At 46.1% G+C, this 22,127-nt stretch overlaps 1 protein-coding gene across 2 annotated transcripts in view; it reads left to right on the top strand.

The window, feature by feature from the left end:
- ABL1 (ABL proto-oncogene 1, non-receptor tyrosine kinase) overlaps positions 1–19,101 on the top strand; it is a 78,036-nt gene extending 58,935 nt beyond the window's left edge. For both annotated transcript variants that reach the window (XM_062641353.1, XM_062641354.1), the window contains exons 4-11: positions 2,274–2,546; positions 6,693–6,777; positions 7,141–7,318; positions 9,467–9,651; positions 11,749–11,901; positions 12,524–12,613; positions 12,933–13,097; positions 15,378–19,101. In XM_062641353.1, the coding sequence (XP_062497337.1) occupies positions 2,274–2,546; positions 6,693–6,777; positions 7,141–7,318; positions 9,467–9,651; positions 11,749–11,901; positions 12,524–12,613; positions 12,933–13,097; positions 15,378–17,077 (2,829 nt within the window). In that variant the 3' untranslated portion in view covers positions 17,078–19,101. The remainder of the gene's footprint in view (positions 1–2,273; positions 2,547–6,692; positions 6,778–7,140; positions 7,319–9,466; positions 9,652–11,748; positions 11,902–12,523; positions 12,614–12,932; positions 13,098–15,377) is intronic.
- Positions 19,102–22,127: the final 3,026 nt, after the last annotated feature.

The raw sequence follows: 22,127 nt of genomic DNA, 5'->3' as shown, positions 1-22,127 counted from the left end.
GGTAAACCACTTCCGTGGTGCACAGGACTTGGTTTTCCTGACTTGATAATACTTGAGGCAAAGCCTCCTATTGAGTAACCCAACTGAATAAACAGCGTTGTCCTTCCAGTTCCTCCAGTCCTGCTATCCTCAGCATTCAGGGTGATGGATGCATGACCTGTTTGAGTCTCTTGGAGCCCCCAGCCGCTGACCTGGATGCAGACTTGCACCTTTGTCATGGACCTTCATGGATGTTTTTTTGGTGTGGCTGTTCAGTTTTGTCTGTTGCCTGGGGAGGGGGAGTCCCATCATGGTAAAGATGCACTGGAGGTTTGCGTGGAGCAGTTTAATCATCCTTGTAAAACACAGGAGAGAGAGGTGTGATCTGGTGGCAGAAGCTGCAATGGGCAGCCCGTTTGTACAAGCAGAGCCCCTTGGAACAGGACTGGTGTTATGGTTTGACTGTTGATGTATAAAGATTACCCAAATAACCACAGAATCATTGGGGTTGGAAGGGACCTTTGGAGATCATTTAGTCCACCCCCCTGCCAAGGCAGGGCCACCCAGACCAGGTTGCACAGGAACATGTCCAGGCAGGTTTTGAATGTCCCCAGAGAGGGAGGCTCCACAACCCCCCTGGACAACCTGTTCAGTGCTCTGCCACTCTCACTGTAAAGTTCTTCCTCATGTGGAGGTGAAACTTGTGTTTTAGATCTCCAGGAAGCAAACTTTGAGAGTCCCTACATAGCCTCATGCACTGCAGAAACGCTGAGTCTGTAACCTCTGTATGAGTACAGTTAGCAGCACCAGATGGTTTTCTTGGGGGAAATTATCCTGCAAGCAGCTTGAGTTAAGGCTTGGTAATGGGGTCAGTGGAGAAGGGAGGTTGCAGTGAACTCATTGGGCTGCATCTCAGCATGCCCTTCATAGCTGCTCCTTCCTTCGTCTTCTTGTGATACGTGCTTCAAATTCCAGATGAAGGTTTAAACACAGCATAACTCTGATTTCCAGGAGTGCTGATGGGAAGTCAGGCCTTCAGGAGTCAGTGTTGAGATGTGATCAGTGAGAGGTTAGAATCTGCCTACAGAATGAGCACACTTAGTGGGTGGATGTGGTTTTTTAAGGTAAATGGAAAACTTCATGTGTGTTTAAGGCATGGAGTGTTGTCTTGTGGGTTGGACAGGGTAATCCTCTTCTGTTCCCCATCCTGCTGCAGAATTGCTGTAAACCCTTTAGCCATGTATTTAATTTCTCTCTCCATCTGTAACAAATCATATAATCTGTCACACAAAGTACAGATACCTCTAATTCCAATGAGATTTTGAGATCATCAATACAAGCCATCATAAAAGCACGGCCAGCTTCCCTTTCCATACTTCTCTAATACCTCCAAGTGATCCAGGAGGTCAGCATAATTTTCTACATCCACGCTTACATATTTTAGTCCTCAATGTAACGTGTGAACTGCTTCTACCACTGCCAATACTAGAAGTCGTTCCCAAACAGGTATGGCTTGGTTTAGATTGTGGTTGTACTGGGTAATTCTTGGTGGTCCAAGCCACACAGCTGTACAAACCTCTCCTGTTGTCACTTTTCTGTTCTCAGACCATCTGTTTTTAAGGTGATTTCACCTCTTTGATCAGGAAAGGCTTTTAGGCTTAAAATAGATCTTAATGTAAATGTTGAAATGGTAACAAATGCAGGTAACAAATACAGATCTAACCTTACAGCAGGTTTTGATTCAGTGGTAATGGTTTTACTTCTGTGTTATTGACCAGTGCCCATCACAAGAATGGAACAGACCACTTCTCTTAACTTCATGCAAAATGCTATGCAGAAGCTTAGGCCAAAAGCAGGGAAGCCACCAGTTTGCTAGTGACACTCCAAGGAGAATTTAGGCAGGCGAAAATGTCATAACCCAGATGGCAATAATGGCATCAAGGCACTGAGGATGACAACTCCCTGTTCTCCAGGAAATGTCCCACAGTCTTTACTGACCAACCTGTTGAAAATAGACATTTCAAGCAACAGCATGCCAATCGAATGCTGTTTGCAGCCATTCCTCCCATACTGTTTCAGTGAAGTGCATGTGTTTTCTCCTGAATCCATACCCTTCCCATGAAAGCACTGATTGTTCACAGCTCTGAGAGCTAGTTCCAGAGCTTGTGGAGCTCATGGTGCTGCAGCTCGAGTAGAAGCAACTTTGCTTTCTCAGTTTTATAATGTAGTTTCTGCGTATGGATGCTCCAACGTGCATTGTGTGTATGAGCTTTCTCTTTCTCTTTGGTTCCTAGCTGTATGTCTCTTCAGAGAGCCGCTTCAACACCTTAGCAGAGCTGGTCCATCATCATTCAACTGTCGCAGATGGGCTCATCACCACGTTGCACTACCCAGCACCCAAACGCAACAAGCCCACTATTTATGGTGTGTCTCCAAACTATGACAAATGGGAGATCGAGCGAACTGACATCACCATGAAACACAAGCTTGGTGGAGGGCAGTATGGAGAGGTGTATGAAGGAGTCTGGAAGAAGTACAACCTTACAGTGGCTGTGAAGACTCTAAAGGTAGGACTCAAATCTCAGAGTATTCCAGTTCATCTCCGTTAAGCAAAGCATGTTCAGGCTGGCTGCTGCCTTTGTTAAACAGTTTGGGTCAGTGACTGCCCTTCCTTTGTGTGCTGTAGGCTTGGAAGAGAGTATCTTTGTAAGAGCTTGATCCTGTAATGGTTTTATGTGATACCCAAAACACCTGTATCTAAACAAAGGAGGACATTAACAGCATAATTTTTACTTTAGAATAGATGAAACCATAGCAAAATAAAATAGAGTCCTAATGCCTTGCGTTCAGGGTGTGGCAAAGGTGAGCTGTTCATGGATGGATACACTAACACAAGCTGGTGTCTTAGGGAAAATTGTGGATTGTGAGTCAGTCAACTTGAAATCCAAAGGCTGTGCTTCAGGGAGGCTTTACATGCTTTGGTTTTGTGTCTTACGTGGCATCTTTCCCAAAAGACAAGCTCTCTGTGTACCTGGAAGACTTAAGCAATTCTTCACAGCTGCTTCTTCTCAAAAGAGAGAAGTGGAGGAAAAAGTGTATCCAAGCTAAAATACACTCAAATGTATAAGTGGCTTTAATGAAGAGCTGGATTATCAGCTCTGTTTCTGGCTCTGCTCCCTGATTTGTGTGCCTTGGTTTCCTTGCCTCTTGAAATGCAAATAATGCTTTAGGAGTTCATCAGGTCATTGCTTAATTCATTTATGTTTATAGAAATGTCTTGCGATCTTCTGGCACCATCCACACACATTGCATTTGATTGCTTAATAAGAGTTTATGTTAACTTGACACCGTGTTCTCTCTCCTCTGATGGGGATGTGGTTTGGTCTTGCAGAAACAAACAGAGCAGGGGATTTTGTTTGTTTCTTTTCTGTTTTTTTTTTTGCAGTGGAAAATGTGAAGTGGAGGGAACTGTGGGGATGCGTTAGGGTCGGGGGAAGAGCGTTTCCTTGATTTGGGGAAAATATTTCTTCCTTACTCTCTGAGCAGGGGCTACCGCAGTATTTCGGGGTTGCTATGGTTGCAGGAAGTATTTTCATTTTGGCCTTTTTTGTGCTTTGAAGATTCCTGTTGCTGCCTGGAGGAGAGTCCAGCTGCTTGCTCGCACAGGCAGCGAGTGACACCTAGTGTTATCCCTGCTTGTACCCAGCGCTGGGGACCGGCAGGGCTTACTCCGGAGCATGGCAGTGCAGGAGCTGGGATGTGACCAGGTTGAACCAAATGCCAGTGAAAAGGAGAGAGCAGCTCTTTCCTGGAACATCTTTTGCTATAACATCTCCTTTCCTGCTTCTGGTTGCAGTGTGAGGATACTCGATGTCTTCAGACTTCTCACTTCACTCCAAGCCAGTCATTGCTTTCATTCTCTTCTCTCCAAAACCCATCAACAAATGCAGATTGCATGTTATCCCATCAAGGTTGTTGTGCATAAGGAGAAACCTTAATACATACCATGGCTGTTTCAAATACATCAAATAAATATTTAATGAAACATGACTAAAAGTGCTTCATAATGTAGTACGGAGCAGCACGTTCCACTGGGGAATGTAAGAATAACTAAGGAGAGAGTTGCGAAAACACTTCAACCTGCAATTATGCATACTAAAATCATCCTTAAAAGCAAATTTATAATCTTACCTTCCTTGAATCCATCAACCTGCTGCTTGACAGGTGGGATTGTCGCTTGCTTCAAAGTTTTGGGAAACACTTTAAAATCCCATTTGTATCCCAGTTCTACTGGGGAAAACAAGCTCTGTGCAGCTTCTGCACAAGCATTCGAGTGACTCACTCTGTTTTCCTCAGAGATAATATCTTTCAAAACTTTATATGACTCTGCTTGTTCCTTCCCCATCTGTTCCAGATACCTCTATAAGATAAAGGAGATGGAAGAACTAAAAGAGGAAAAGAATCCTTGCAGCATCTTTTTTAATAGCAATGCTTACGAACACCCATTTGTTGTTCAGTTTTCTATCAAGTGTCTAAACGTAGCTCATAGTTGGCGCAGAACTCTAGTTCACACAAGAAAGCAACCGAAGCAGCACGCGCTGTTCCTCGCTTGTATTTAACTGGGAAGTGCTAGACAATGTTTTGGTGCCTAGATGTTTCCCAGTAAAACGTATCAATGGAAGCTCAGTTTGTTGCACAGGACACAAGGGTCTGCTGCTACGACAGGACACGCTCTGTGGGATTGACACCTGATGTTGATGGAAAGGGGCAGGAGTGCAGCTTTATGACCTGCATAGCATTGCACCAGTGCATCCTGCTGTGACTGTGGGCAAAGTATGAGGGCCGTTTAATGGCTGAACTGTTGTGAGCTGGTCACTTCAGCACATTTCTTACTGTGCATCTCAAGTCTGCATTCATTAGGGCTGCCTCTTCCTTAGAATCATAGAACAGTTAGGGTTGGAAAGGACCTTAAGATCATCCAGTTCCAACCCCCCTCCCATGGGCAGGGACACCTCACACTAAACCATCTCACCCAAGGCTCTGTCCAACCTGGCCTTGAACACTGCCAGGGATGGAGCATTCACAACCTCCCTGGGCAACCCATTCCAGTGCCTCACCACCCTAACAGGAAAGAATTTCCTCCTTATATCCAATCTAAGCTTCCCCTGTTTAAGTTTGAACCCGTTACCCCTTGTCCTATCACTCCAGTCCGTAATGAAGAGTCCCTCCCCAGCATCCCTATAGGCCCCCTTCCTTCCCCTTTCCCCTCCCTCTTTTACACTTTATTTTTTTCCCAGCAGAGAAGCCTGTGTTTTAAATGAGGCAACTTGTAGCCCTGATGTCTCTTAATGCCATGGCAGGCTCCTGTGCTCTGGTAGGAATATATTGTATAGCCACAACTGTCTTCCTTCTTCCGTGGGTTTGTGCAGTGGAAGATGGAGGCTGGTTAAGCTTGGTCCTTTGCATGAGATCAGCTTTTCAGAGAGATCATTGTTACAGTAGTTCTCTGTATGTGTCCTTCCTATCAATTTGGTCACTGTGAGGTAGGAGATTTGAAGCAGTGGAGCAGCTATGCAGAGGAGCAGCCTTTCAGAGCCTGTAAAGCATGCACAAGATAAATGCATATTTAGGGTAATTTTGCAACCTGGATTATTAACCCAGTTTCCTTTGCCAAAGAGAACACTTTAAGGTTCTGCTCACAAGGACCTTTGGGCTATTAGTTTTGACAGAGTGTGTTCAGCAAATCACAGCTGCCAATCAAGTTAATTGGCAATGAATAGTAAATGATTGAATGAAGCTGTTGGAAAAATGTTCCCATTGCTAACTGCAAAGCAGAGAGCTGGCTACATCTTGCAGCAGCAGCCCACTGTTATCATTCTCACCAGCAGCAGTAAATCCTTTCCAATCCTTCCTTAAAACACTTTGTCCATGTAGCCTGTCAACATTAATCCATCACTGAAAAAATATATGGATATAGAAAGAAACATTGCTTTCGGAACAGATCTGTATTTTTGCACCTCTTTGGAACGACCTTCCGGCCATTTGGGTCGTATTTGAGTCAGAAAATACATGTTTTGAGCAAGATTGCATCTTCCTCGGTTTTGTGTTGTGCCAAGTAACTTTATGGCGTTCAACAAATAGGTAGTGACACGTCTGCCCAGAGCAGTTACGTCATGGGTCAGGCTCTAAATGCCAGGAATGAAATCTGGGAAACCTTGTGCTTTCAATTACGGAGCCATTGGCCTCCCTGTCTGGAAGGGAGGATTTCTTGCTCTTACCCAGTGAATCTGGGGACCCAGCTTCTGGAGTGTTTGATTGTGCCATGTCCTTCCTTTTATGTTCATTCTTATTTCTTCTCTTTTCTGTTTCTTGTCTTTTTGGGTTTTTTCCCCTGTTAAGAACAAGCACATTTTTCCTTTTCAACTGCTGAGTGGTCCTGTGAGAGGCCCTTCACAAAAGGGATATGGATTTTCTTGCCCCCCAAAGCTCCATTAGAATAAGAATGATAAAAATATATATATATTTTCTAAATCCAACAAAAACCCGCAGCGTTCTTAACTCCCTGGCATTGTGATGTGGCTACAGGGGAAATACTACCTTGAAAGAACTATGGCTTATGTTGTCAGTTTGCAGTTCTTTTTGTGTCCTCATACACAAATCTGTTCCTCCTCTGTGCATGCTGTCCTTGCCAAAGCTTTACCATTGTTCTGCAGGAGGATACCATGGAGGTGGAAGAGTTCTTGAAAGAAGCTGCAGTAATGAAGGAGATCAAGCATCCGAACTTGGTGCAATTATTAGGTAAGTGCTAAATACCAAGCAGAGGGATTTGGACTAAACCCTTGTGCAGTGATATGGATGTTAAGGAGCAGATTAGCTGCTTACCATACCAAGGCTTTAAATACAGACACTTATTGTCTGGCAAAATTCACAGTTTGTACCACTAATGCATGATTTTTAATGATCTGGTCTCCCTAATGTTTCACTTGCCAGAGCTCGAAGCAGGAAATTAAACTTCTCTATTAACCAGTTTGATGCAGAACTCATTCTTTCTGTGAGCCCTGTATTTCCACCCTCTGGAGGTATAAATTGCCCTAGAGGACAAAACCTGAAGATTCACTGATACTCTGAAACATTCATTGTAAACTTTATGTTGGTCCCTAGGGGTGTGCACACGGGAACCTCCTTTCTACATCATCACTGAGTTCATGACGTATGGGAACCTGTTGGATTATCTGCGTGAGTGTAACCGGCAGGAGGTGAATGCTGTGGTGCTGCTCTACATGGCAACTCAGATCTCCTCAGCCATGGAGTACCTGGAGAAGAAAAACTTCATTCACAGGTAGGAAGGGCGGTGAGCACCCCTGAATCTCAAGCACAAAACACCCTGTGATTTATTTTCCTGCCTTTCAGATCACCATGGCATTGACTTTGGTGTCCTGTATTTAACACACGAGTGCATTGTGTTCTGATACAGTACATTAACCTGTCTATAGGTTGGTCTTCTAATTGTTTTTCTCTCTGTTTTTCTCTTACCTTTGAAGTAGATGCAGGTGAAAGACATACCACTACTTTCTTCCTTAAGTGTAAATGCTTCCCGAAGTAACGGGCTCTTAATGGACCAGATAAAATACTGCTCTTCCTTGATTCTAGCAACCATTAACAGCTGCAGCTGGTGTTGCTGGATGCGTGCACGTGCTCACAGCAGCAAAGCCACCCTCTTAGTGCCTTCTCACCCTCTGTTCTTTCTTATTTCTTTCAGTTTTTCCCATCCTCTGTAGGGATTGCTTCCCGCTATTGTCCAGATTGCACATTCGCTTTAATAAGCATCTCTGCAGTCGTAAAAGTCTTGGAGACTCTGACCTTTAAGTGTGCTGCAATTATGGCTGGAGCGTTGCGTTCTTCATCTGTAGAAATGGCCTCCTAGCAATATAATGACACATCCTGCGCCAAGGTTTGAGAGGCGCTGAGCTTTATACAATATGCTGCCTCTGCCACAGCATGACCTTTCCTGCCCAATTAACTGCAATGTGAAATTAGCACACGTTTTTTCATAGAGACAGATATGAAGATCGCGTGTAAAGTTGTAGGTGCGCCTCCAAGTCATGCATTGCCTTTGCTGCCTGAAAGGCCTCTTTAAATGCGTCTGTCAGTCAGTGAAGCAAACGGTGATTCTGGCAATTAAAAATTTCCAGCCTTTGATTTGGATGTATTTCACCCCTTCAGCCTGTAGGAAGCAAACTTTATAAACTGCTTTGTATGAATCCCATTTATCTGCTCTCCTTTTAATGTCATTTCCTCTTATTTCTGATGATCCATCTATCTAAAATAAATAGTAGTGATTTTCCTTATCAGCCACCCCCGTACCCACCTACCCAATTATTTTAAGAGTGTTGTCACAATTCACATCCATGGATTCAAATGCTGGGCTGTGACCTCATTTAATGAATCGGGAAGGAGGAGGAATTTGATTATGAAGAGGAGCTTTTATTTAGGCACACATTGTAGTAATCAAGCATTGATAAGAAGGTGTATTCAAAAACACTGTGAAAAATTAATGGGTATGTAGTAAGACGTGCTTTTATTTATTTATTTATTTATCCCAATTGAGCAGAACAAGCAAAAGAAGCAGCAGTGTCTGGCTCGTATCTAAAGATCTCACTCGAGCCTGCTGGTAGAATCAATTTTTAGTTCAATGTGACATAATTTGGGATACTTAACAAAGCCTGCTATTAGGAGAAGTGTATTTGTGCTTTGTGTTTTTACACTCCAGAAGCATTTCCGGGGGTTCTAACAGCATTTATGAGCCAGGGAAGCAGTAAATGCACCGTGCACATCTCTTGCCTGCCAAGGCAAAGGCAGGTAAAAAAATGTGGAGGAAAAGCTCAATTTGCTTCTTGCTCAGGTCTTTAAAAACACAAGTACTGATAGCAGGGGCTACAACAGGTTTGAAAAGGCCAGAACAAGCTATGAAAAGGTTGTGCTGTAAAACGTGGTATCCTTTGGAGGAGGAAGAGCATTGCTGGGAGCTAAACCTGGTGCTCGAGCAAGGCCTGGAACAGGAGTTCTGGAGAGTGACTGGTGTTGGCAGGGGTGACCGAAGTGCTGGAGAGGTGGGCAAGAAGTGAGGCAGTGAGACTTGGTTTATTCAGTGCTCATCCTCAGCTATTGATAACTTGAGCACTGACATTTCTTTAAATTATTTTTATCCTGAGGGTGGCAGCTTTTATTGAAAGTGAGGGGGCTTCTTGAAGCTTTCACTTCAAATTAAATAAAAAAAAAGAGAAAGAAAAAGTTTGGATGACAGTCTTACAGAGCTGGAATGGAAAATAACTTTCCCTCTTACATAGATGTGCAGAACTACATAATTTCTGTGTATGAAAAATAATCACCCAGGCCCAGGTTTCTTTGGGAACGGCAAGTTTCCTTGCTGTTGCTGAAAGTGAAATGGTATAGGCTTCTCACTGCCTGGTTTTGCTCTTATTTTTAGGGATCTTGCTGCCAGAAACTGCCTTGTAGGGGAGAACCACTTGGTGAAGGTGGCAGATTTTGGCCTCAGCAGGCTAATGACAGGCGACACGTACACTGCCCATGCCGGAGCAAAGTTCCCCATCAAGTGGACTGCCCCAGAAAGCCTGGCCTACAACAAGTTCTCCATTAAATCCGACGTCTGGGGTAAGACTTTGCATGTATGAATTAATGCAGATTATTGTCATCTTGTCCAGGGCTGTGAGCTGAGGACGCTGCTGAACATTTCAGGAGGGAGCACGTTCCCTGGTTTGAGCCCTATTGTTCCATGAGCTTGTCAGGGTGCAGGAACTAATCTCTGCTAAGTCAGTCCTTGAGTGGAGCACTGAGAATGCCAGCCTGGCTTTTTGTGCTTGATTCATTGGCAAATATGAAAATAAAGGATACTGTAGTGCTTATAGAAATGTATGAAATGGGGCTGGGGGCACCAGTACTACTGCCTTAATAGGCACAGGACTAGGAAGCACTATGCTGTTGTACAGCCAGGAGCTTTCTATTTCAAGGAGGAAAGCAAGAACCTGGTTCATTCTGCATTAAAAAAACCTCCACAACTGTGTGTGTATCTGTCTGGAGATAGCTCCAAGCTCGTCTTTCTGCATTTTCAAAGAATAATCTTTAGAATGAGATGAGGAAGAATCAGTGAAAATTTGATGACAAATGGTTATTGAAGAGCCCTGAGGTGCTGGTGATAAGCGTAGGCTTAACTAAATGGAGCTATATTCTATCAAATCCGACTGCAGAAAAACTCATTGTACTTTTAATCAGCCTTTCTTTGGGTTTTGTATCTCTGCCATAGCTTGGTCAAATCCTCAAAAGTGCCCAGTGACATGAGATAGAAGTCTGTGGGATGTGGTCCCAAAGGCACTTGGAAAATGTTATCCTGAGCATCTTCTATATAGAAAACCACAGACAGTGGTGAAGCAGCCATGAAGTTTTCTGGAGTCTGGGGAGAACTGCAAAGAAAGGCTTTATTTTGAAGAAACTGATGCTAAATGTTTGATAGGCAGGGGAGGAAACCCAAAAGAGCCCCCAAGGAGTATGTGGTTGCTGACCAGGGTGTTTCTTCTGTTTTGGACTTGTATACGGTGGTGTTGGCTGCTCCTGATATCTGCTACAGTCTCAGGGATGGATGCTGCTGTATCACTGCGGTGGCTGCAGGATCCCTGTTTCATTCAAATAGGAGAGTACTTGGAGAAGAAAGATCCAAAAGGAGTATTGGATATCTTTAATTAGGGTTAACGTAACCTCGCGTGGTGAGAGCTTGGGCAGAGGACTTTGAGATCTGATTAGAGCAAGCCAGCTGTCCCCAGAGGCTATGGCTGCTGCTGGGCACGCCAGAGTTTAGATGCTTTCACCTCAGTGCCTCCAGACAGCAATCAAAGAAAATCGTGCACAGAAATGTCTAATGTAAATTGCCCTTGGTGGTGTTACCATGTAATGTGATGTGATTTCCTTACTTATGCAGAATTGTAATCGCTTTCTCTTCAGGTTAAGAACAGAATAGGGTGACTGAACTAATTACATGCAGGTTGTTGAACTGCTGTTGAGCTTATTCTGTGTGCTCGACTCCTGGGTTAGCTGCCTGACCCTGGGGTTGACCTGCATCCCCATCGACTTTGGGGACTTGAATGCCTGTTTCAAGACCCTTTTTGTACTCTCCCTTTTCCCATTCAGCTTTCCCTGTGCCCAAACTGTCTCAGCCTCGCCCTGTCTTGTCGGTAGCAATTGCTGGAACTTCCTTCTCATGCTGCTTCCAGGGTTTCCCCTCTAGATCATGCTGCAGCTAAACAAGGGCACCCCAAAACCAGTGAGCTATTAAAGCGTGCCAGTCCTTTAGGGAGAGATTGCAGATGAGAGGAGCTGTCAAACTGAGGGAGAGACTGCAGTGCAGCAGTGAAACCCTTTCAACTAATCCACTGTGAAGTCTCTTAATTGTGCCTTTAATAGGACTTGAAGGATCTCAAGGCATTCAGGTTTGAGACAACTGATACATTGAAAATTAGTCTAATTCTACCCTGTCATATCGCAGGAGACTTGTCTGTGCTGACGAAGAGGCTTGTTACGCTTCCTTAACGTTTAAGCTGCTGCTGAGCATGGGATCTGAGCCACCCGGAGCTGGTTTAAGTGTGCAGCACTGTTTAGTAACTAGTCCCACTAAACATTCTCTCACATTTAAGATGAAAACAAAGGTTATTGATTTATGTTATCCCCCTTTCTCTTTGGTTCTTTCTTTCTCCACTGCAGCCTTTGGCGTTCTGCTGTGGGAAATTGCAACCTACGGTATGTCCCCTTACCCTGGCATTGACCTGTCTCAAGTCTATGAGCTGTTGGAGAAAGACTACCGCATGGAGCGCCCCGAAGGCTGTCCTGAGAAAGTCTATGAACTCATGAGAGCATGTAAGTGTTCCTCAGGCCTGCAAATGCTGCTTTTTAGCTCTGCAGAAGTGCAGTAAAAATGCCAGGATCTGGCCACATAGATCAAGGCATGAAGAACCCCCTGCCAGTTGTGTAGAAATGTTTGGTTCAAGCTGCTTTCCCCAGAAGATGAACACATGATGAAACCAACTATTCTTCTCTACTGGGAGCACACAGGCCTGGGGGAGATGTGTGTTGTTCATCTCGCTGTTTTCTTTGTCTCCTTTTCCCTGACAACTTAAAGAAAAGCTTGTGCTGTAAGGATGAAGCAGGAGCTTTATTAGGCTTCTTGCAGGACTGGCTGTTATTCTTCCACTGTGGCCCTTTGGTACGTGACTTAGTGCGGTACATTTATTTTCTTCCAGCAGTGCTCATCACCTGCTGTTCTATCCTGCCATGGGAACCTGATGTAAAGGGTGCTAGGTGTCTGCAACCATCACTGAGCTGAAGTGGTTGCAGGCACCCATATGAACCACATTCCCATGTCAGTATTTTCTCTCACTCATTTTATAAAAAGGGAACTGCAAAGCCAGCTCCTCCTGGTGCAGTGCACTGAATGCCTAATGCTGGTGGGAAGTTCTGAGTGGTGGTGTTTCTCTTTCAGGCTGGCAGTGGAGCCCTTCCGATAGACCTTCCTTTGCTGAGATCCATCAGGCCTTTGAAACCATGTTTCAGGAATCCAGCATATCGGATGGTAGGTGTGGGTTCCTCTTGGACCAGCAATTCCAGGGATGGGAAAAGGGCCACATTGTTCCTAAGCTGTTTTGCAGTGAAACTCAGTGCTAGGTTATGTACTGCCTGGTGTAAGCAGCATAGAAAGCAGAGGTGCGTTTATATGAGGGCTTTGTTTCTGGGCGTACGATTGATCTTAAAGGGCAAAGTGGCTGAACAGCCTCAAAGAACCTCTGCTTTGTGTTGTTTGCTTTTCTCTTGTGCTGTTAACTCTGAACAGCGCAGTAGGGCTTTTTATCTTCTGTGGATTGTAGTGATTGTTTTTCTTCTGTGTATTGCAGAGGTGGAGAAGGAATTGGGAAAGAAGGGCATGAGGAGCGTAGTGAGCAATTTCCTGCAAGCCCCAGAGTTACCAACCAAAACACGAACATCGAGGAGAGCTGCTGAAAGCAAAGATGCCAACGAGGGCTTGGAGGCTGCACATGCTCGAGGCCAGGGGGAGTGTGGTAAGTTTTAATTAAAGTCATTATTCCTTCAGGAAACACAGAGGGAAATAAAATGTGTGTCCTGCTCCAAGTCTTCACCTAGGCAGAGCTGTGCCTAATAACAGGTGCCATCTCTCCGTACCAGTATTGTGCTTCTGGGTGACAGGCTGCTGAGCTTGCTTCCACGGGTTCAGAACTCCTTTTATTATCTTTTGCAGGGGTAGGTTGCTAATCCTGGGACCAGATCCAGCAGCTGAGAGTGTGAGTCCTTAACTGCAGCGGGATCGGCACTATACCTGCCGTTGCTTAGAGAAGCCCTAGGAATTCTTTTAACTTAATAGCTGTTGCCTGCAGCTCCCTTTAGACCAGAGCCTGAGCACAGAACTCTCTGATCATATCCTCTCCCAATTCCCTGTTAGGAGCTATCAGTGGGGTCTCCCACTGCATCCAAGTGTTGGGTAATCTGCTGTGTTCAAGCCACTTTACACTACCACGTTGCATTATTTAAAGCAGGACGATTGCTCAGGTTTAGCAAACCCCATAAGGGAGGTTTCTTCACTGTTCCATCCTACCAGATTTGTACTTGCAGCACTGAAGAGTATTACTCTTGGCAGGTACCAAATATAATTTCAGCAAGGGACAGAAAGGTATTTACAGAATCTTCTATAAAATTAAACTCTCATTCAATCCGTTCCTTCAAGCACTTGCCTTCCCTTCTGAGGTAATAGAAGCAGTGATAAGATGCAGCATGTAAACAGGAGACTTGTATCTAGTTCATTTGGAAAATAACAAGGTAAAACAAAAGGCAGTGTATTTTCCATCCCCTGTTGAGGCTGCCTTCTCTGGCCATTCATGTGACTGACCTTTTTTGTGTAATGTCACATTCACCTAGAAGTACATGTTTCAGTAGCAGATGTACATCCAGGCAAAGAGAGGAAAAAAGAGGGGTTGTAAAATGTTGGAAAAAAGGAAGTATCAGTGACTTAAGAAGGTTATTTACCATCTATAGGAAATATAATTGCCTACTATTACAAGCTTTGAAGTAAAATAACTTCATTTAAATACTTAAGGGCTTTGAGAGATTCAGGTGCAGCAGGAATAATATGATTTTAACATTATGCTGGGAATCATTTCACTCTTTATTGTGAAAGAAAATATTTCACATTAAAGTTCCATTGCAGTTCCCCCTTCTATTGTCAGTGTTTCCATAGCAAGGAAGCTGATCCTCTGTGCAAGCTGCTAGTTTTCTGTGAATCTCCACAGTAAGGTCTTGTAGAAGCGTACTGTCTTCTCAGAGTACACAGCTATTTTTCTTCCATTCTCTCTTCTCCACCAGAATCCCTTCCTCAGCCAAAATCCTACCCAGAGCATGATAATCACCAATATGTGACTAAGAAGCATCCTCCTTTTCCCCTATGACTCTGCCTCATCTGCCTTCTTGCTGCCTAGTTGAGCTGTAATGTCTATGTGCCCTGAAGGCATTGCTCCTCTGAATTATAATGCCATCTGAGTGCCTGGTCTGGGAATGAGACCCCCTGTCAGTCAAATACAGGGACCTTCAGGACTCCATATAAATTTATTATAAGCCACTATTCATTTTTAAACACCTCTTGTAAGTGGAGAAAGGGTCACCCATCATTTCCTTTTGGAGCAGTGCTGCTGGAGGAGGCTGCTATTGCCACTTCCCTCCATTATTACACGAAGCTAGCCTTCGTCATGGTGGTAGGACCTGCAGTGTTCAGCTGTCAAAGGGTGCCATGATTCCTGCTTGTGAAAAAGTTATTTCCATTCCCCACAAAGGATAATGTTAGGAAAAGAGGTTAGGAGTATCAGAATTTAAATGCCCAAGGAGGCTGGGGATGGAGGTGGGTTACAGAGATGTCTTATTAATTCAGATGGTCAGCTATTCGAAAGACAGCAACAGCTCAGGGACTGAAAGTCTCTTAATATTTATCTTCTTCACAGTGTGATGTTTAGACAAGTCTCCAGATATGAGGGTGGAAATCTGAACATAAACATTTCGTGTTTGTCTGTCGCTGTTTAAATCAGAAGCCTACAGGGAAAGTAGTTTGGCAGCCAAATCCTGTAGAAGCCACCTTAGAAGTGAATGTATACAGGATTAGGGACCACGTTCAGTGCAGGCTTGAGTGTGGCTGTACTTGCTTTACTCATGGTCTGAAGTTGTCTCTCTTCACAGAACCTGCACCTTTTACAGGTGCTGCAGTGGTTTGATCCTGGAAAAAAACTGATTTTTGTGGCTCTTGAAGCAGCACTCAGTAGACTCTTTTCTGTCCCTTGCAGATCCTCTGGATCATGAACCTGCTATTTCCCCCTTACTCCCACGGAAGGAGAGGGTGGCCCTGGAGAGCAGTTTGAATGAAGATGAGAGGCTGCTTCCAAAAGACAAGAAGCACAACCTCTTCAGTGCCCTTATCAAGAAGAAGAAGAAGACTGCCCCTACCCCTCCGAAACGGAGCAGTTCCTTCAGAGAGATGGATGGCCACTCAGACCGCAGGGCAGGTGGGGAGGAGGAGTGCAGGGATCCTGGCAATGGAGCTTTCATTGCACCCCCTGCAGACCCAGCTGACCCCTCCAAGTTCCAGAGCCCAAGCAATGGGGCTGGTGTCACCAACGGGGTTGTCCCTGGGAACTCTGGATTTCTATCTCCCCATTTAGGGAAGAAGTCCAGCACGATGAGCAGCAGTCGAGGGGTGGCTGGTGAAGAGGAGAGTAGTTCCAGCTCCAGCAAGCGTTTCTTAAGGTCCTGCTCAGCCTCCTGTGTGCCCCACGGAGCAAAGGACACAGAGTGGAAATCTGTGACTCTGCCTCGGGATTTGCAGTCCACAGGACGCCAGTTTGATTCCTCCACTTTTGGGGGACACAAAAGTGAGAAGCCAGCACTGCCTCGGAAGCGGGCAAATGAGACCAAGACTGACATTGCTGTCAGGGGAACAGTGACCCCTCCTCCAAGGCTGCTTAAGAAAAATGAAGAGACCACGGATGATGTGTTCAAAGATGCAGAGTCGAGCCCTGGCTCCAGCCCTCCCTCCCTGACGCCAAAACTTGGCCGTAGGCAACCTGCTGCCCCTCCTTCCTCCAGCGTGCTCCACAAGGATGATGGAGTCAAATCCAGTGCCTTAGGTACCACTGTGACGATGGACCAAGGTTCTGCTGCCAAACCCAGCCCTGCTGGGTTCGTGGGTGCCAGCAAGGCTTCCTCTGAGGAGCCACGACTGAGGAGGCTCAAGCAGACCTCGGAGTCAGCAGGGAAGGACAAAGGGAAGTTGTCGAAGCTGAAACCAGCACCTCCACTTCCGCTCTCTTCATCCTCCGTCAGCAAGCCTGGGAAGGTTTCTCACAGTCCCAGCCATGAAGCAGCAGCAGAGGTGGTGTCTGGGCCGAAATCCAAACAGTTGACTCAGGTTGGAGAGGCTGCAGGCAGTGATGCTGTCAAGCCAAACCAGTCAGGGGAAGGTGTGAAAAAGCTGGGGATCCCTTCTGTACCAAAGCCACAGTCCTCTACAAAGCTGCTGATGAGCACAGCAACCCCAGCTGCCTCTTCCTCAGCAGTACCCTCTGCCTCAGGTGGGGACCAGCCATCATCTACAGCCTTCATCCCTCTCATATCCACCAGGGTCTCGCTGCGAAAGACCCGGCAGCCCCCGGAGAGGATCGCCAGTGGCACCATCACTAAAGGGGTGGTGTTGGAAAGCACGGAGGCCCTGCGGATCGCCATCAGCAAGAACTCTGAACAAATGGCAAGCCACAGCGCTGTCCTGGAGGCTGGCAAGAACCTCTACACCTTCTGCGTGAGCTACGTGGACTCCATTCAGCAGATGAGGAACAAATTTGCCTTTCGGGAGGCCATCAATAAGCTGGAGAACAACCTACGGGAGCTTCAGATCTGCCCAGCAACGGCTGGCAGCGGGCCTGCAGCCACCCAGGACTTTAGCAAACTTCTCAGTTCAGTGAAAGAAATCAGTGACATTGTTCAGAGGTAGCAGAAACCAGGTTAAAAACCAAAATAATAATAATAACATAAAATCACCATGGGCCAAAGCCAACTGTGGAGAGAGCGACATGTGGACTGGCAAAGGACTGTGGGCGTTCAGCTTAGGGCTGTGAGAAAGACACAGACTGTGAATGGATGCCCCAGCTCCAAAGGGCAGGGCTGTGTTCAAGAGGCACTTTCCACCCTCTTAACTCAGATTCCCTGTGTTTCATATACTTGTAATCGTCTTATCTGTGGAGTTCTTGCCTTGTGGACTACAAGTCTAAATGCTGATGTCACACCATGCCTTTTTAGTAATATTTTATTGTTCTGGACAGACCATTAGGACTGAAGCCAGACTGATGGACACTGAGATGCCATCCTCCTCAGGAGGAACTTCCTAATGCATTTTCATCCCCTCCCTCTGCCCCACTGTACACATGGATGAGTGTTTGAATAGCAATATACCCACTGTGTTACTTGGGAGAGCTGCAGCAGGTGTGCCTGGCCCAAGTCTGATGTCTACCTGACATTAATGCAACAGATTTGGTGCTCGGGAGGGAAGGGGGGAAATGGTTAATGTAAGGGGAGTTTTAATGACAGAGTGCTACAAGTGATGTTTGCTCAAATTCTCCCTCTGATTCCACCTGATGCCCTTCGTGTTTTGTTTTCATTAATTTCTTAATGCTGTTGAGATGAATTGCTTGGGCTCAAAATGTTCCAGGCAGCACTTGCCGATGTAGTGGCACAGGAGCCTGTTTGTGGATCTCCCTTGGTAGTGAAAAGAGACCACTGAAGGTCTGAAGAAGGATGTGCTGTCACACTCTTGTGATATCCAGTGTTAACCAGGCTGGCGTTTGGGGTGGAGGGTTGCAGAGACCGGGGAGCAGGAGGATGGTGTTGAGCAAGGCATTGCTGCCTGGAGGACCGGAGGGTTGCAGCAGGGGAGGTGGCTCAGGATGGGTTCAGAGACACCACTGTGCCTCTAGCACTGGTTTCAGCTGAGCTCACCCATCATGGATGGGTGAGAACTGCTGATTCTCTCATTGACTTTCCAGCTCTTTGTTCTGCCAGGGGAGGTGAGACCTGGCTGCTGCCCTGCCATAGAGACCTGTCCTTTGAGGGGCCCTGATGCCTCCTTGCCTGTGCCAATGAAGATGCCAGTACTTTGAGGTTAAAACCATCACTACCCTCATGCCGGTGCGGTTCCATCCAGCATCAAACAAGGGTCTGTGAAGACTGCAGAGGCTTCTCTTAGGTGCATCTCCCAAGGAAACTGCCACAAAACGCTGACAGCAGGACTCCTGGGCTTCCTTTCCAAGGTCCTGTGACCTTCCCAACTAATGCAACACGACTGGGAACTAACTGTGACTTGGGACAATGGTGAAAGAGCAAGGTTTAGGGCTATTAACAGTGCAATTTAACTCCTCTTAACAGTTCCAAACATGAGGAAAAAAAAAAGCGTTTTCCATGTTCCTGTTCCCCTATAACTCTTGTGACCCCTCTTGTGTATCTTAAACACTAATTGCCTTCAATTGTATTTTATGCTGTTCTCTTTGGGACTGTTTTTGTATATGATTTCTAGTAGTTCACTCGTGTGTGTTCACGCCATTTCTCGCCCTCACAAACAGCCATGACTTAACACATGACAAATGGTCAAAGGAAAATACACACTTCTGCCACAGGCTGCCTTGAAAAATGTAAGGAGAAAAACCCCAGCCCAACCCTTGGACTGTCTCTTTCCTGGAGGTACTGTTTTTACTTTGATAACATATTGTGCCACTATATTATACATTTGTATCTCGTTATTACACACTTTTGTAGACTTGTCTTTTTTACAGTGTGTAAATAGCTCTGTCCTTCGTCTCTGTGATACCTAAGGGGGCTGTTTCCCCTTGAATTTGGTCCAGTACGGATTGTTTCTGTACACGACTTTCAATTCTTCCTTTTCTCTCTCTTTCGTTGTTTTGATTTATTTTTTATTCCAGTCTCTCTTGCGTAGTATATTTAAAAATAAATCAATGTTGAGGAAAACCTGTGTTTGTCTGTTGGAAGCCTCTTCTAACCCTGGTACCTCCCCTTAGACTCTGTCCAAAACCAGCTTCCCTGTGTAGGTGGTCAAGAGCTAGACAGCAGCATCTTTTCCATGTCCTTTTTGATCTGGCTCTGAAAAGCCAGGAGAGAAACAAGATGCACAGAATAAAGACTGCGTCGTCATCTCTTTTGAGTCACTTTGCTCTTGTTTTCGGTGAGGTTTAAATCAGAGATTTGACTTTAAACTTTTCAGCATAAATTGTTATAACAGACTGGTTTGGGTCGGAAAATATCTTGAAGCTCCTCCAGTTCCAACCCCCTGCCACGGGCAGGGACACCTTTCACTAGAGCAGGTTGCTCCAAGCTCCATCCAGCCTGGCCTTGAACACTGCCAGGGATGGGGCTGTTCATCTTCCTGATAACTGTTTGTGTTCCACAATTCAGCTGCTGTTGTATTTTCCTCTTCTGCTATAAAATGATCTGTGGTTTCTTTCCTCAGACAGTTCTGGCTGCTCCCTCCCTCATTTCTGGTTGTCCACGCTTATTTCCTGTTTTCACATCACATTCAGCCTTCCCAGCAAATCTTGAGGGAAGGACATATCCAGGTGCTAAGCAGGCTCTGAAATGAGGTACTGCCTTGATTAACAAAGATGCAAAAGATTGAAAAAGGATGAGAAGGGAACAAGGGCAGATGGTGAATGGTGTGCCCGAGGTCCTGCAGTTACTCAGTGATGGTTTAGGGTTATAACCCCGCTCGTTTGTTTTCTAATCCCCTCAATAAGCCTGTCCTGGCACAGGGAACTGCTTGCTCGTCAATGGGAACAAGGCTCATTGGAAACCTGGTCTTGCTTGTGACAGCAATTGCATTGAGCCATTTCTAAATGAGCCTGAAGAAGATGGAAAGAGGAGCGGGAGGATGCTGTTGGCAATCATAAACGCAGTAAATGGGCTGCACTTGGCAAGGCTCAGGCTGCCTCTCAGCACTGTGGTAGTATCTGGTGATCTCCATGCAGAGCTACAGGGGGTTCCTGGTGGTTTTGTGACTGTGACCCTGGTAAAGAACAATGTCCAGGCTGCCCTTTACATGCATCTATAGTGTAAAGCCTTGAATAGTGGTGGGCTGAGGGAAGATGAAGCTTAACCAGCCCCTAAATACAACTGCTCCCCATGATCTCCATCTCTGTGTGCTCAGGGACCAGACCATGGTTCCATGGGCCGGCAGGGGCCAGTTGATGGGGCTGGGGAAAGCCCTGGATCTGCAATGTTGGGAGTGGGATTAAAGGCTAAATTTAGCTGAGTACAGTAGGAGTTGATTTAACAGATCAATGCATTTAACAGTTTGATTGCTCCAATTTTCAAGGCTATTGAGCTTAAAAGTGAGAGTGCTCTGGAGGAAAAATAGCTGTCGTGTTTTTGTTTTGGTTTTTCATGTCTTTGAAATTACAATGTTCATTCTGTCAAGTTTTCCTTTAATGTCATCCTGCCTTTTGCTGAGAAGTTGCTTGTCACAAGATGTAAAGTGTGGTCAGTATTTTATGCTCACACTTTCTCTCAAAAGGAGAAGAAAGTTATTAAGGATGGGTTGGTGTCTCATAGAGATGCTGCTGGACCAGCGTGCTGCCTGGCCCAGGGATGACTGGGGGTCAGCTGATAGCCTCTTCCTTCCCTGACATTAATCCTTGCACGGTTGAAAAGAGAGGAAAATAGACCTAAAGGCTGTGTCACCCTGGAAGAGGTGGTTCCAGGTGTCACACTGGCATCTCAAAGCACACAGCTACTGGTCCAGGCGTGAGCCCTGGCTTGGGTGGGTTGCTGAGAATGATGCTTCTGGATAAACCTTCCTCTCTGGTCAGTCCTGATGCCTTGGCAGTGCTGTTGGTGCCCTGAAGCTGTGGGTTAGGGCCAGCCCTGCAAATCTTTTGACTGTTTAGGCAAGGCTCAAACCTATCGCCCTGAAGTGCTGCTTGGTGTTTTATCAGGGCTAGATCCAGCTCAGCAGAAAGCTTACCTGCGACCCAAGCTACACTGAAGTGCTTCCCCAGCAATCACCCCCCTGTCGAAGGCTGTGTTTGTCCTAACATCCAGTGTGCTGACAGAGGTCCTACCCCTGCTCCCAAAGCTGCAGTGCTGAACGACCCATTTATGATGCATTACCCACTTCATGAGTCCCGTGGACATGATTAAATCGTGTTCTTTCTCTACAGAGGATCCACTTGGGTTTCTGAGATTTGCTGCTCCTGTTGTATGAGTGTGTATAGTGCTGCAGGGCTGCTTGGGATGGGGAGCAGCCTATGGGGATGGAGCAGATGAGTGGAGATAGGGCCAGGGGAAGGACCAAGGTTGTGCTCTGGTCAGGGAAGGACAACAGTGTTTTATAGAGGGTCCCAGCAGTGGTGTGATGGCACCAAGTGTCTGCATCGGTCCTTGCATGGCTGAACCCACTGGCCATGTGTAGAAGCTACCTGGTGCTGTCCCTTTGTGGCCTTGCCCTGCCTTGTCGACACTGCTGCCTGTGTGACCATGTCACAACTAATCTGGCTCCTTCTGTGTGCAGGTGGGTTCTGAGCTCTCCACTCAAAGGTGTTGGGGGCCTGGGTGTTTCCTTGGGGGCTGCCCCACAAAGGGATCTGAGAGGGGTATGTGTTCCCATGGGAGCTATCCATGTCCAGCATGCAAGGATGGGCTTTCCAGCCTCCCAGGGGTCACTCCTGGTGTGTTCTCCCTCTCCCTCCTCCCAGACAACACCCCCAGGCTCCAGGCAGTTATTTTCCATTCACTTTTACCTTCTCCTCCACCAAGCCTCAACCACCAAGGAGCAGCAGTGAAGAGCCTGGAGCGCTGCCTGTTCCCATCGGCCATCCCAAGGAGTGCCCCTTTCCCCGCCCCCAGGGTAAGGAGGATGATGGCACCATCCCCGTGGCATCCCTATGCCCATCAAGGAGCCCTGGGGTGCCTGGGCTGAGTCCTGCTCTGTTCCAGATACCAGGTAAGCGCTGTGGGAAGCTCTGGCTTTTACTTATGAATAA

This window comes from Pezoporus occidentalis, unplaced genomic scaffold (assembly GCF_034315485.1).
Source record: "Pezoporus occidentalis ecotype Australia unplaced genomic scaffold, CSIRO_AGI_Poc_V1 ctg68, whole genome shotgun sequence".
Lineage (NCBI taxonomy): Eukaryota > Metazoa > Chordata > Aves > Psittaciformes > Psittacidae > Pezoporus > Pezoporus occidentalis.
The sequence above is the reverse complement of the archived record's forward strand: the minus strand, read 5'-3'. Positions and strand labels throughout refer to the sequence as shown.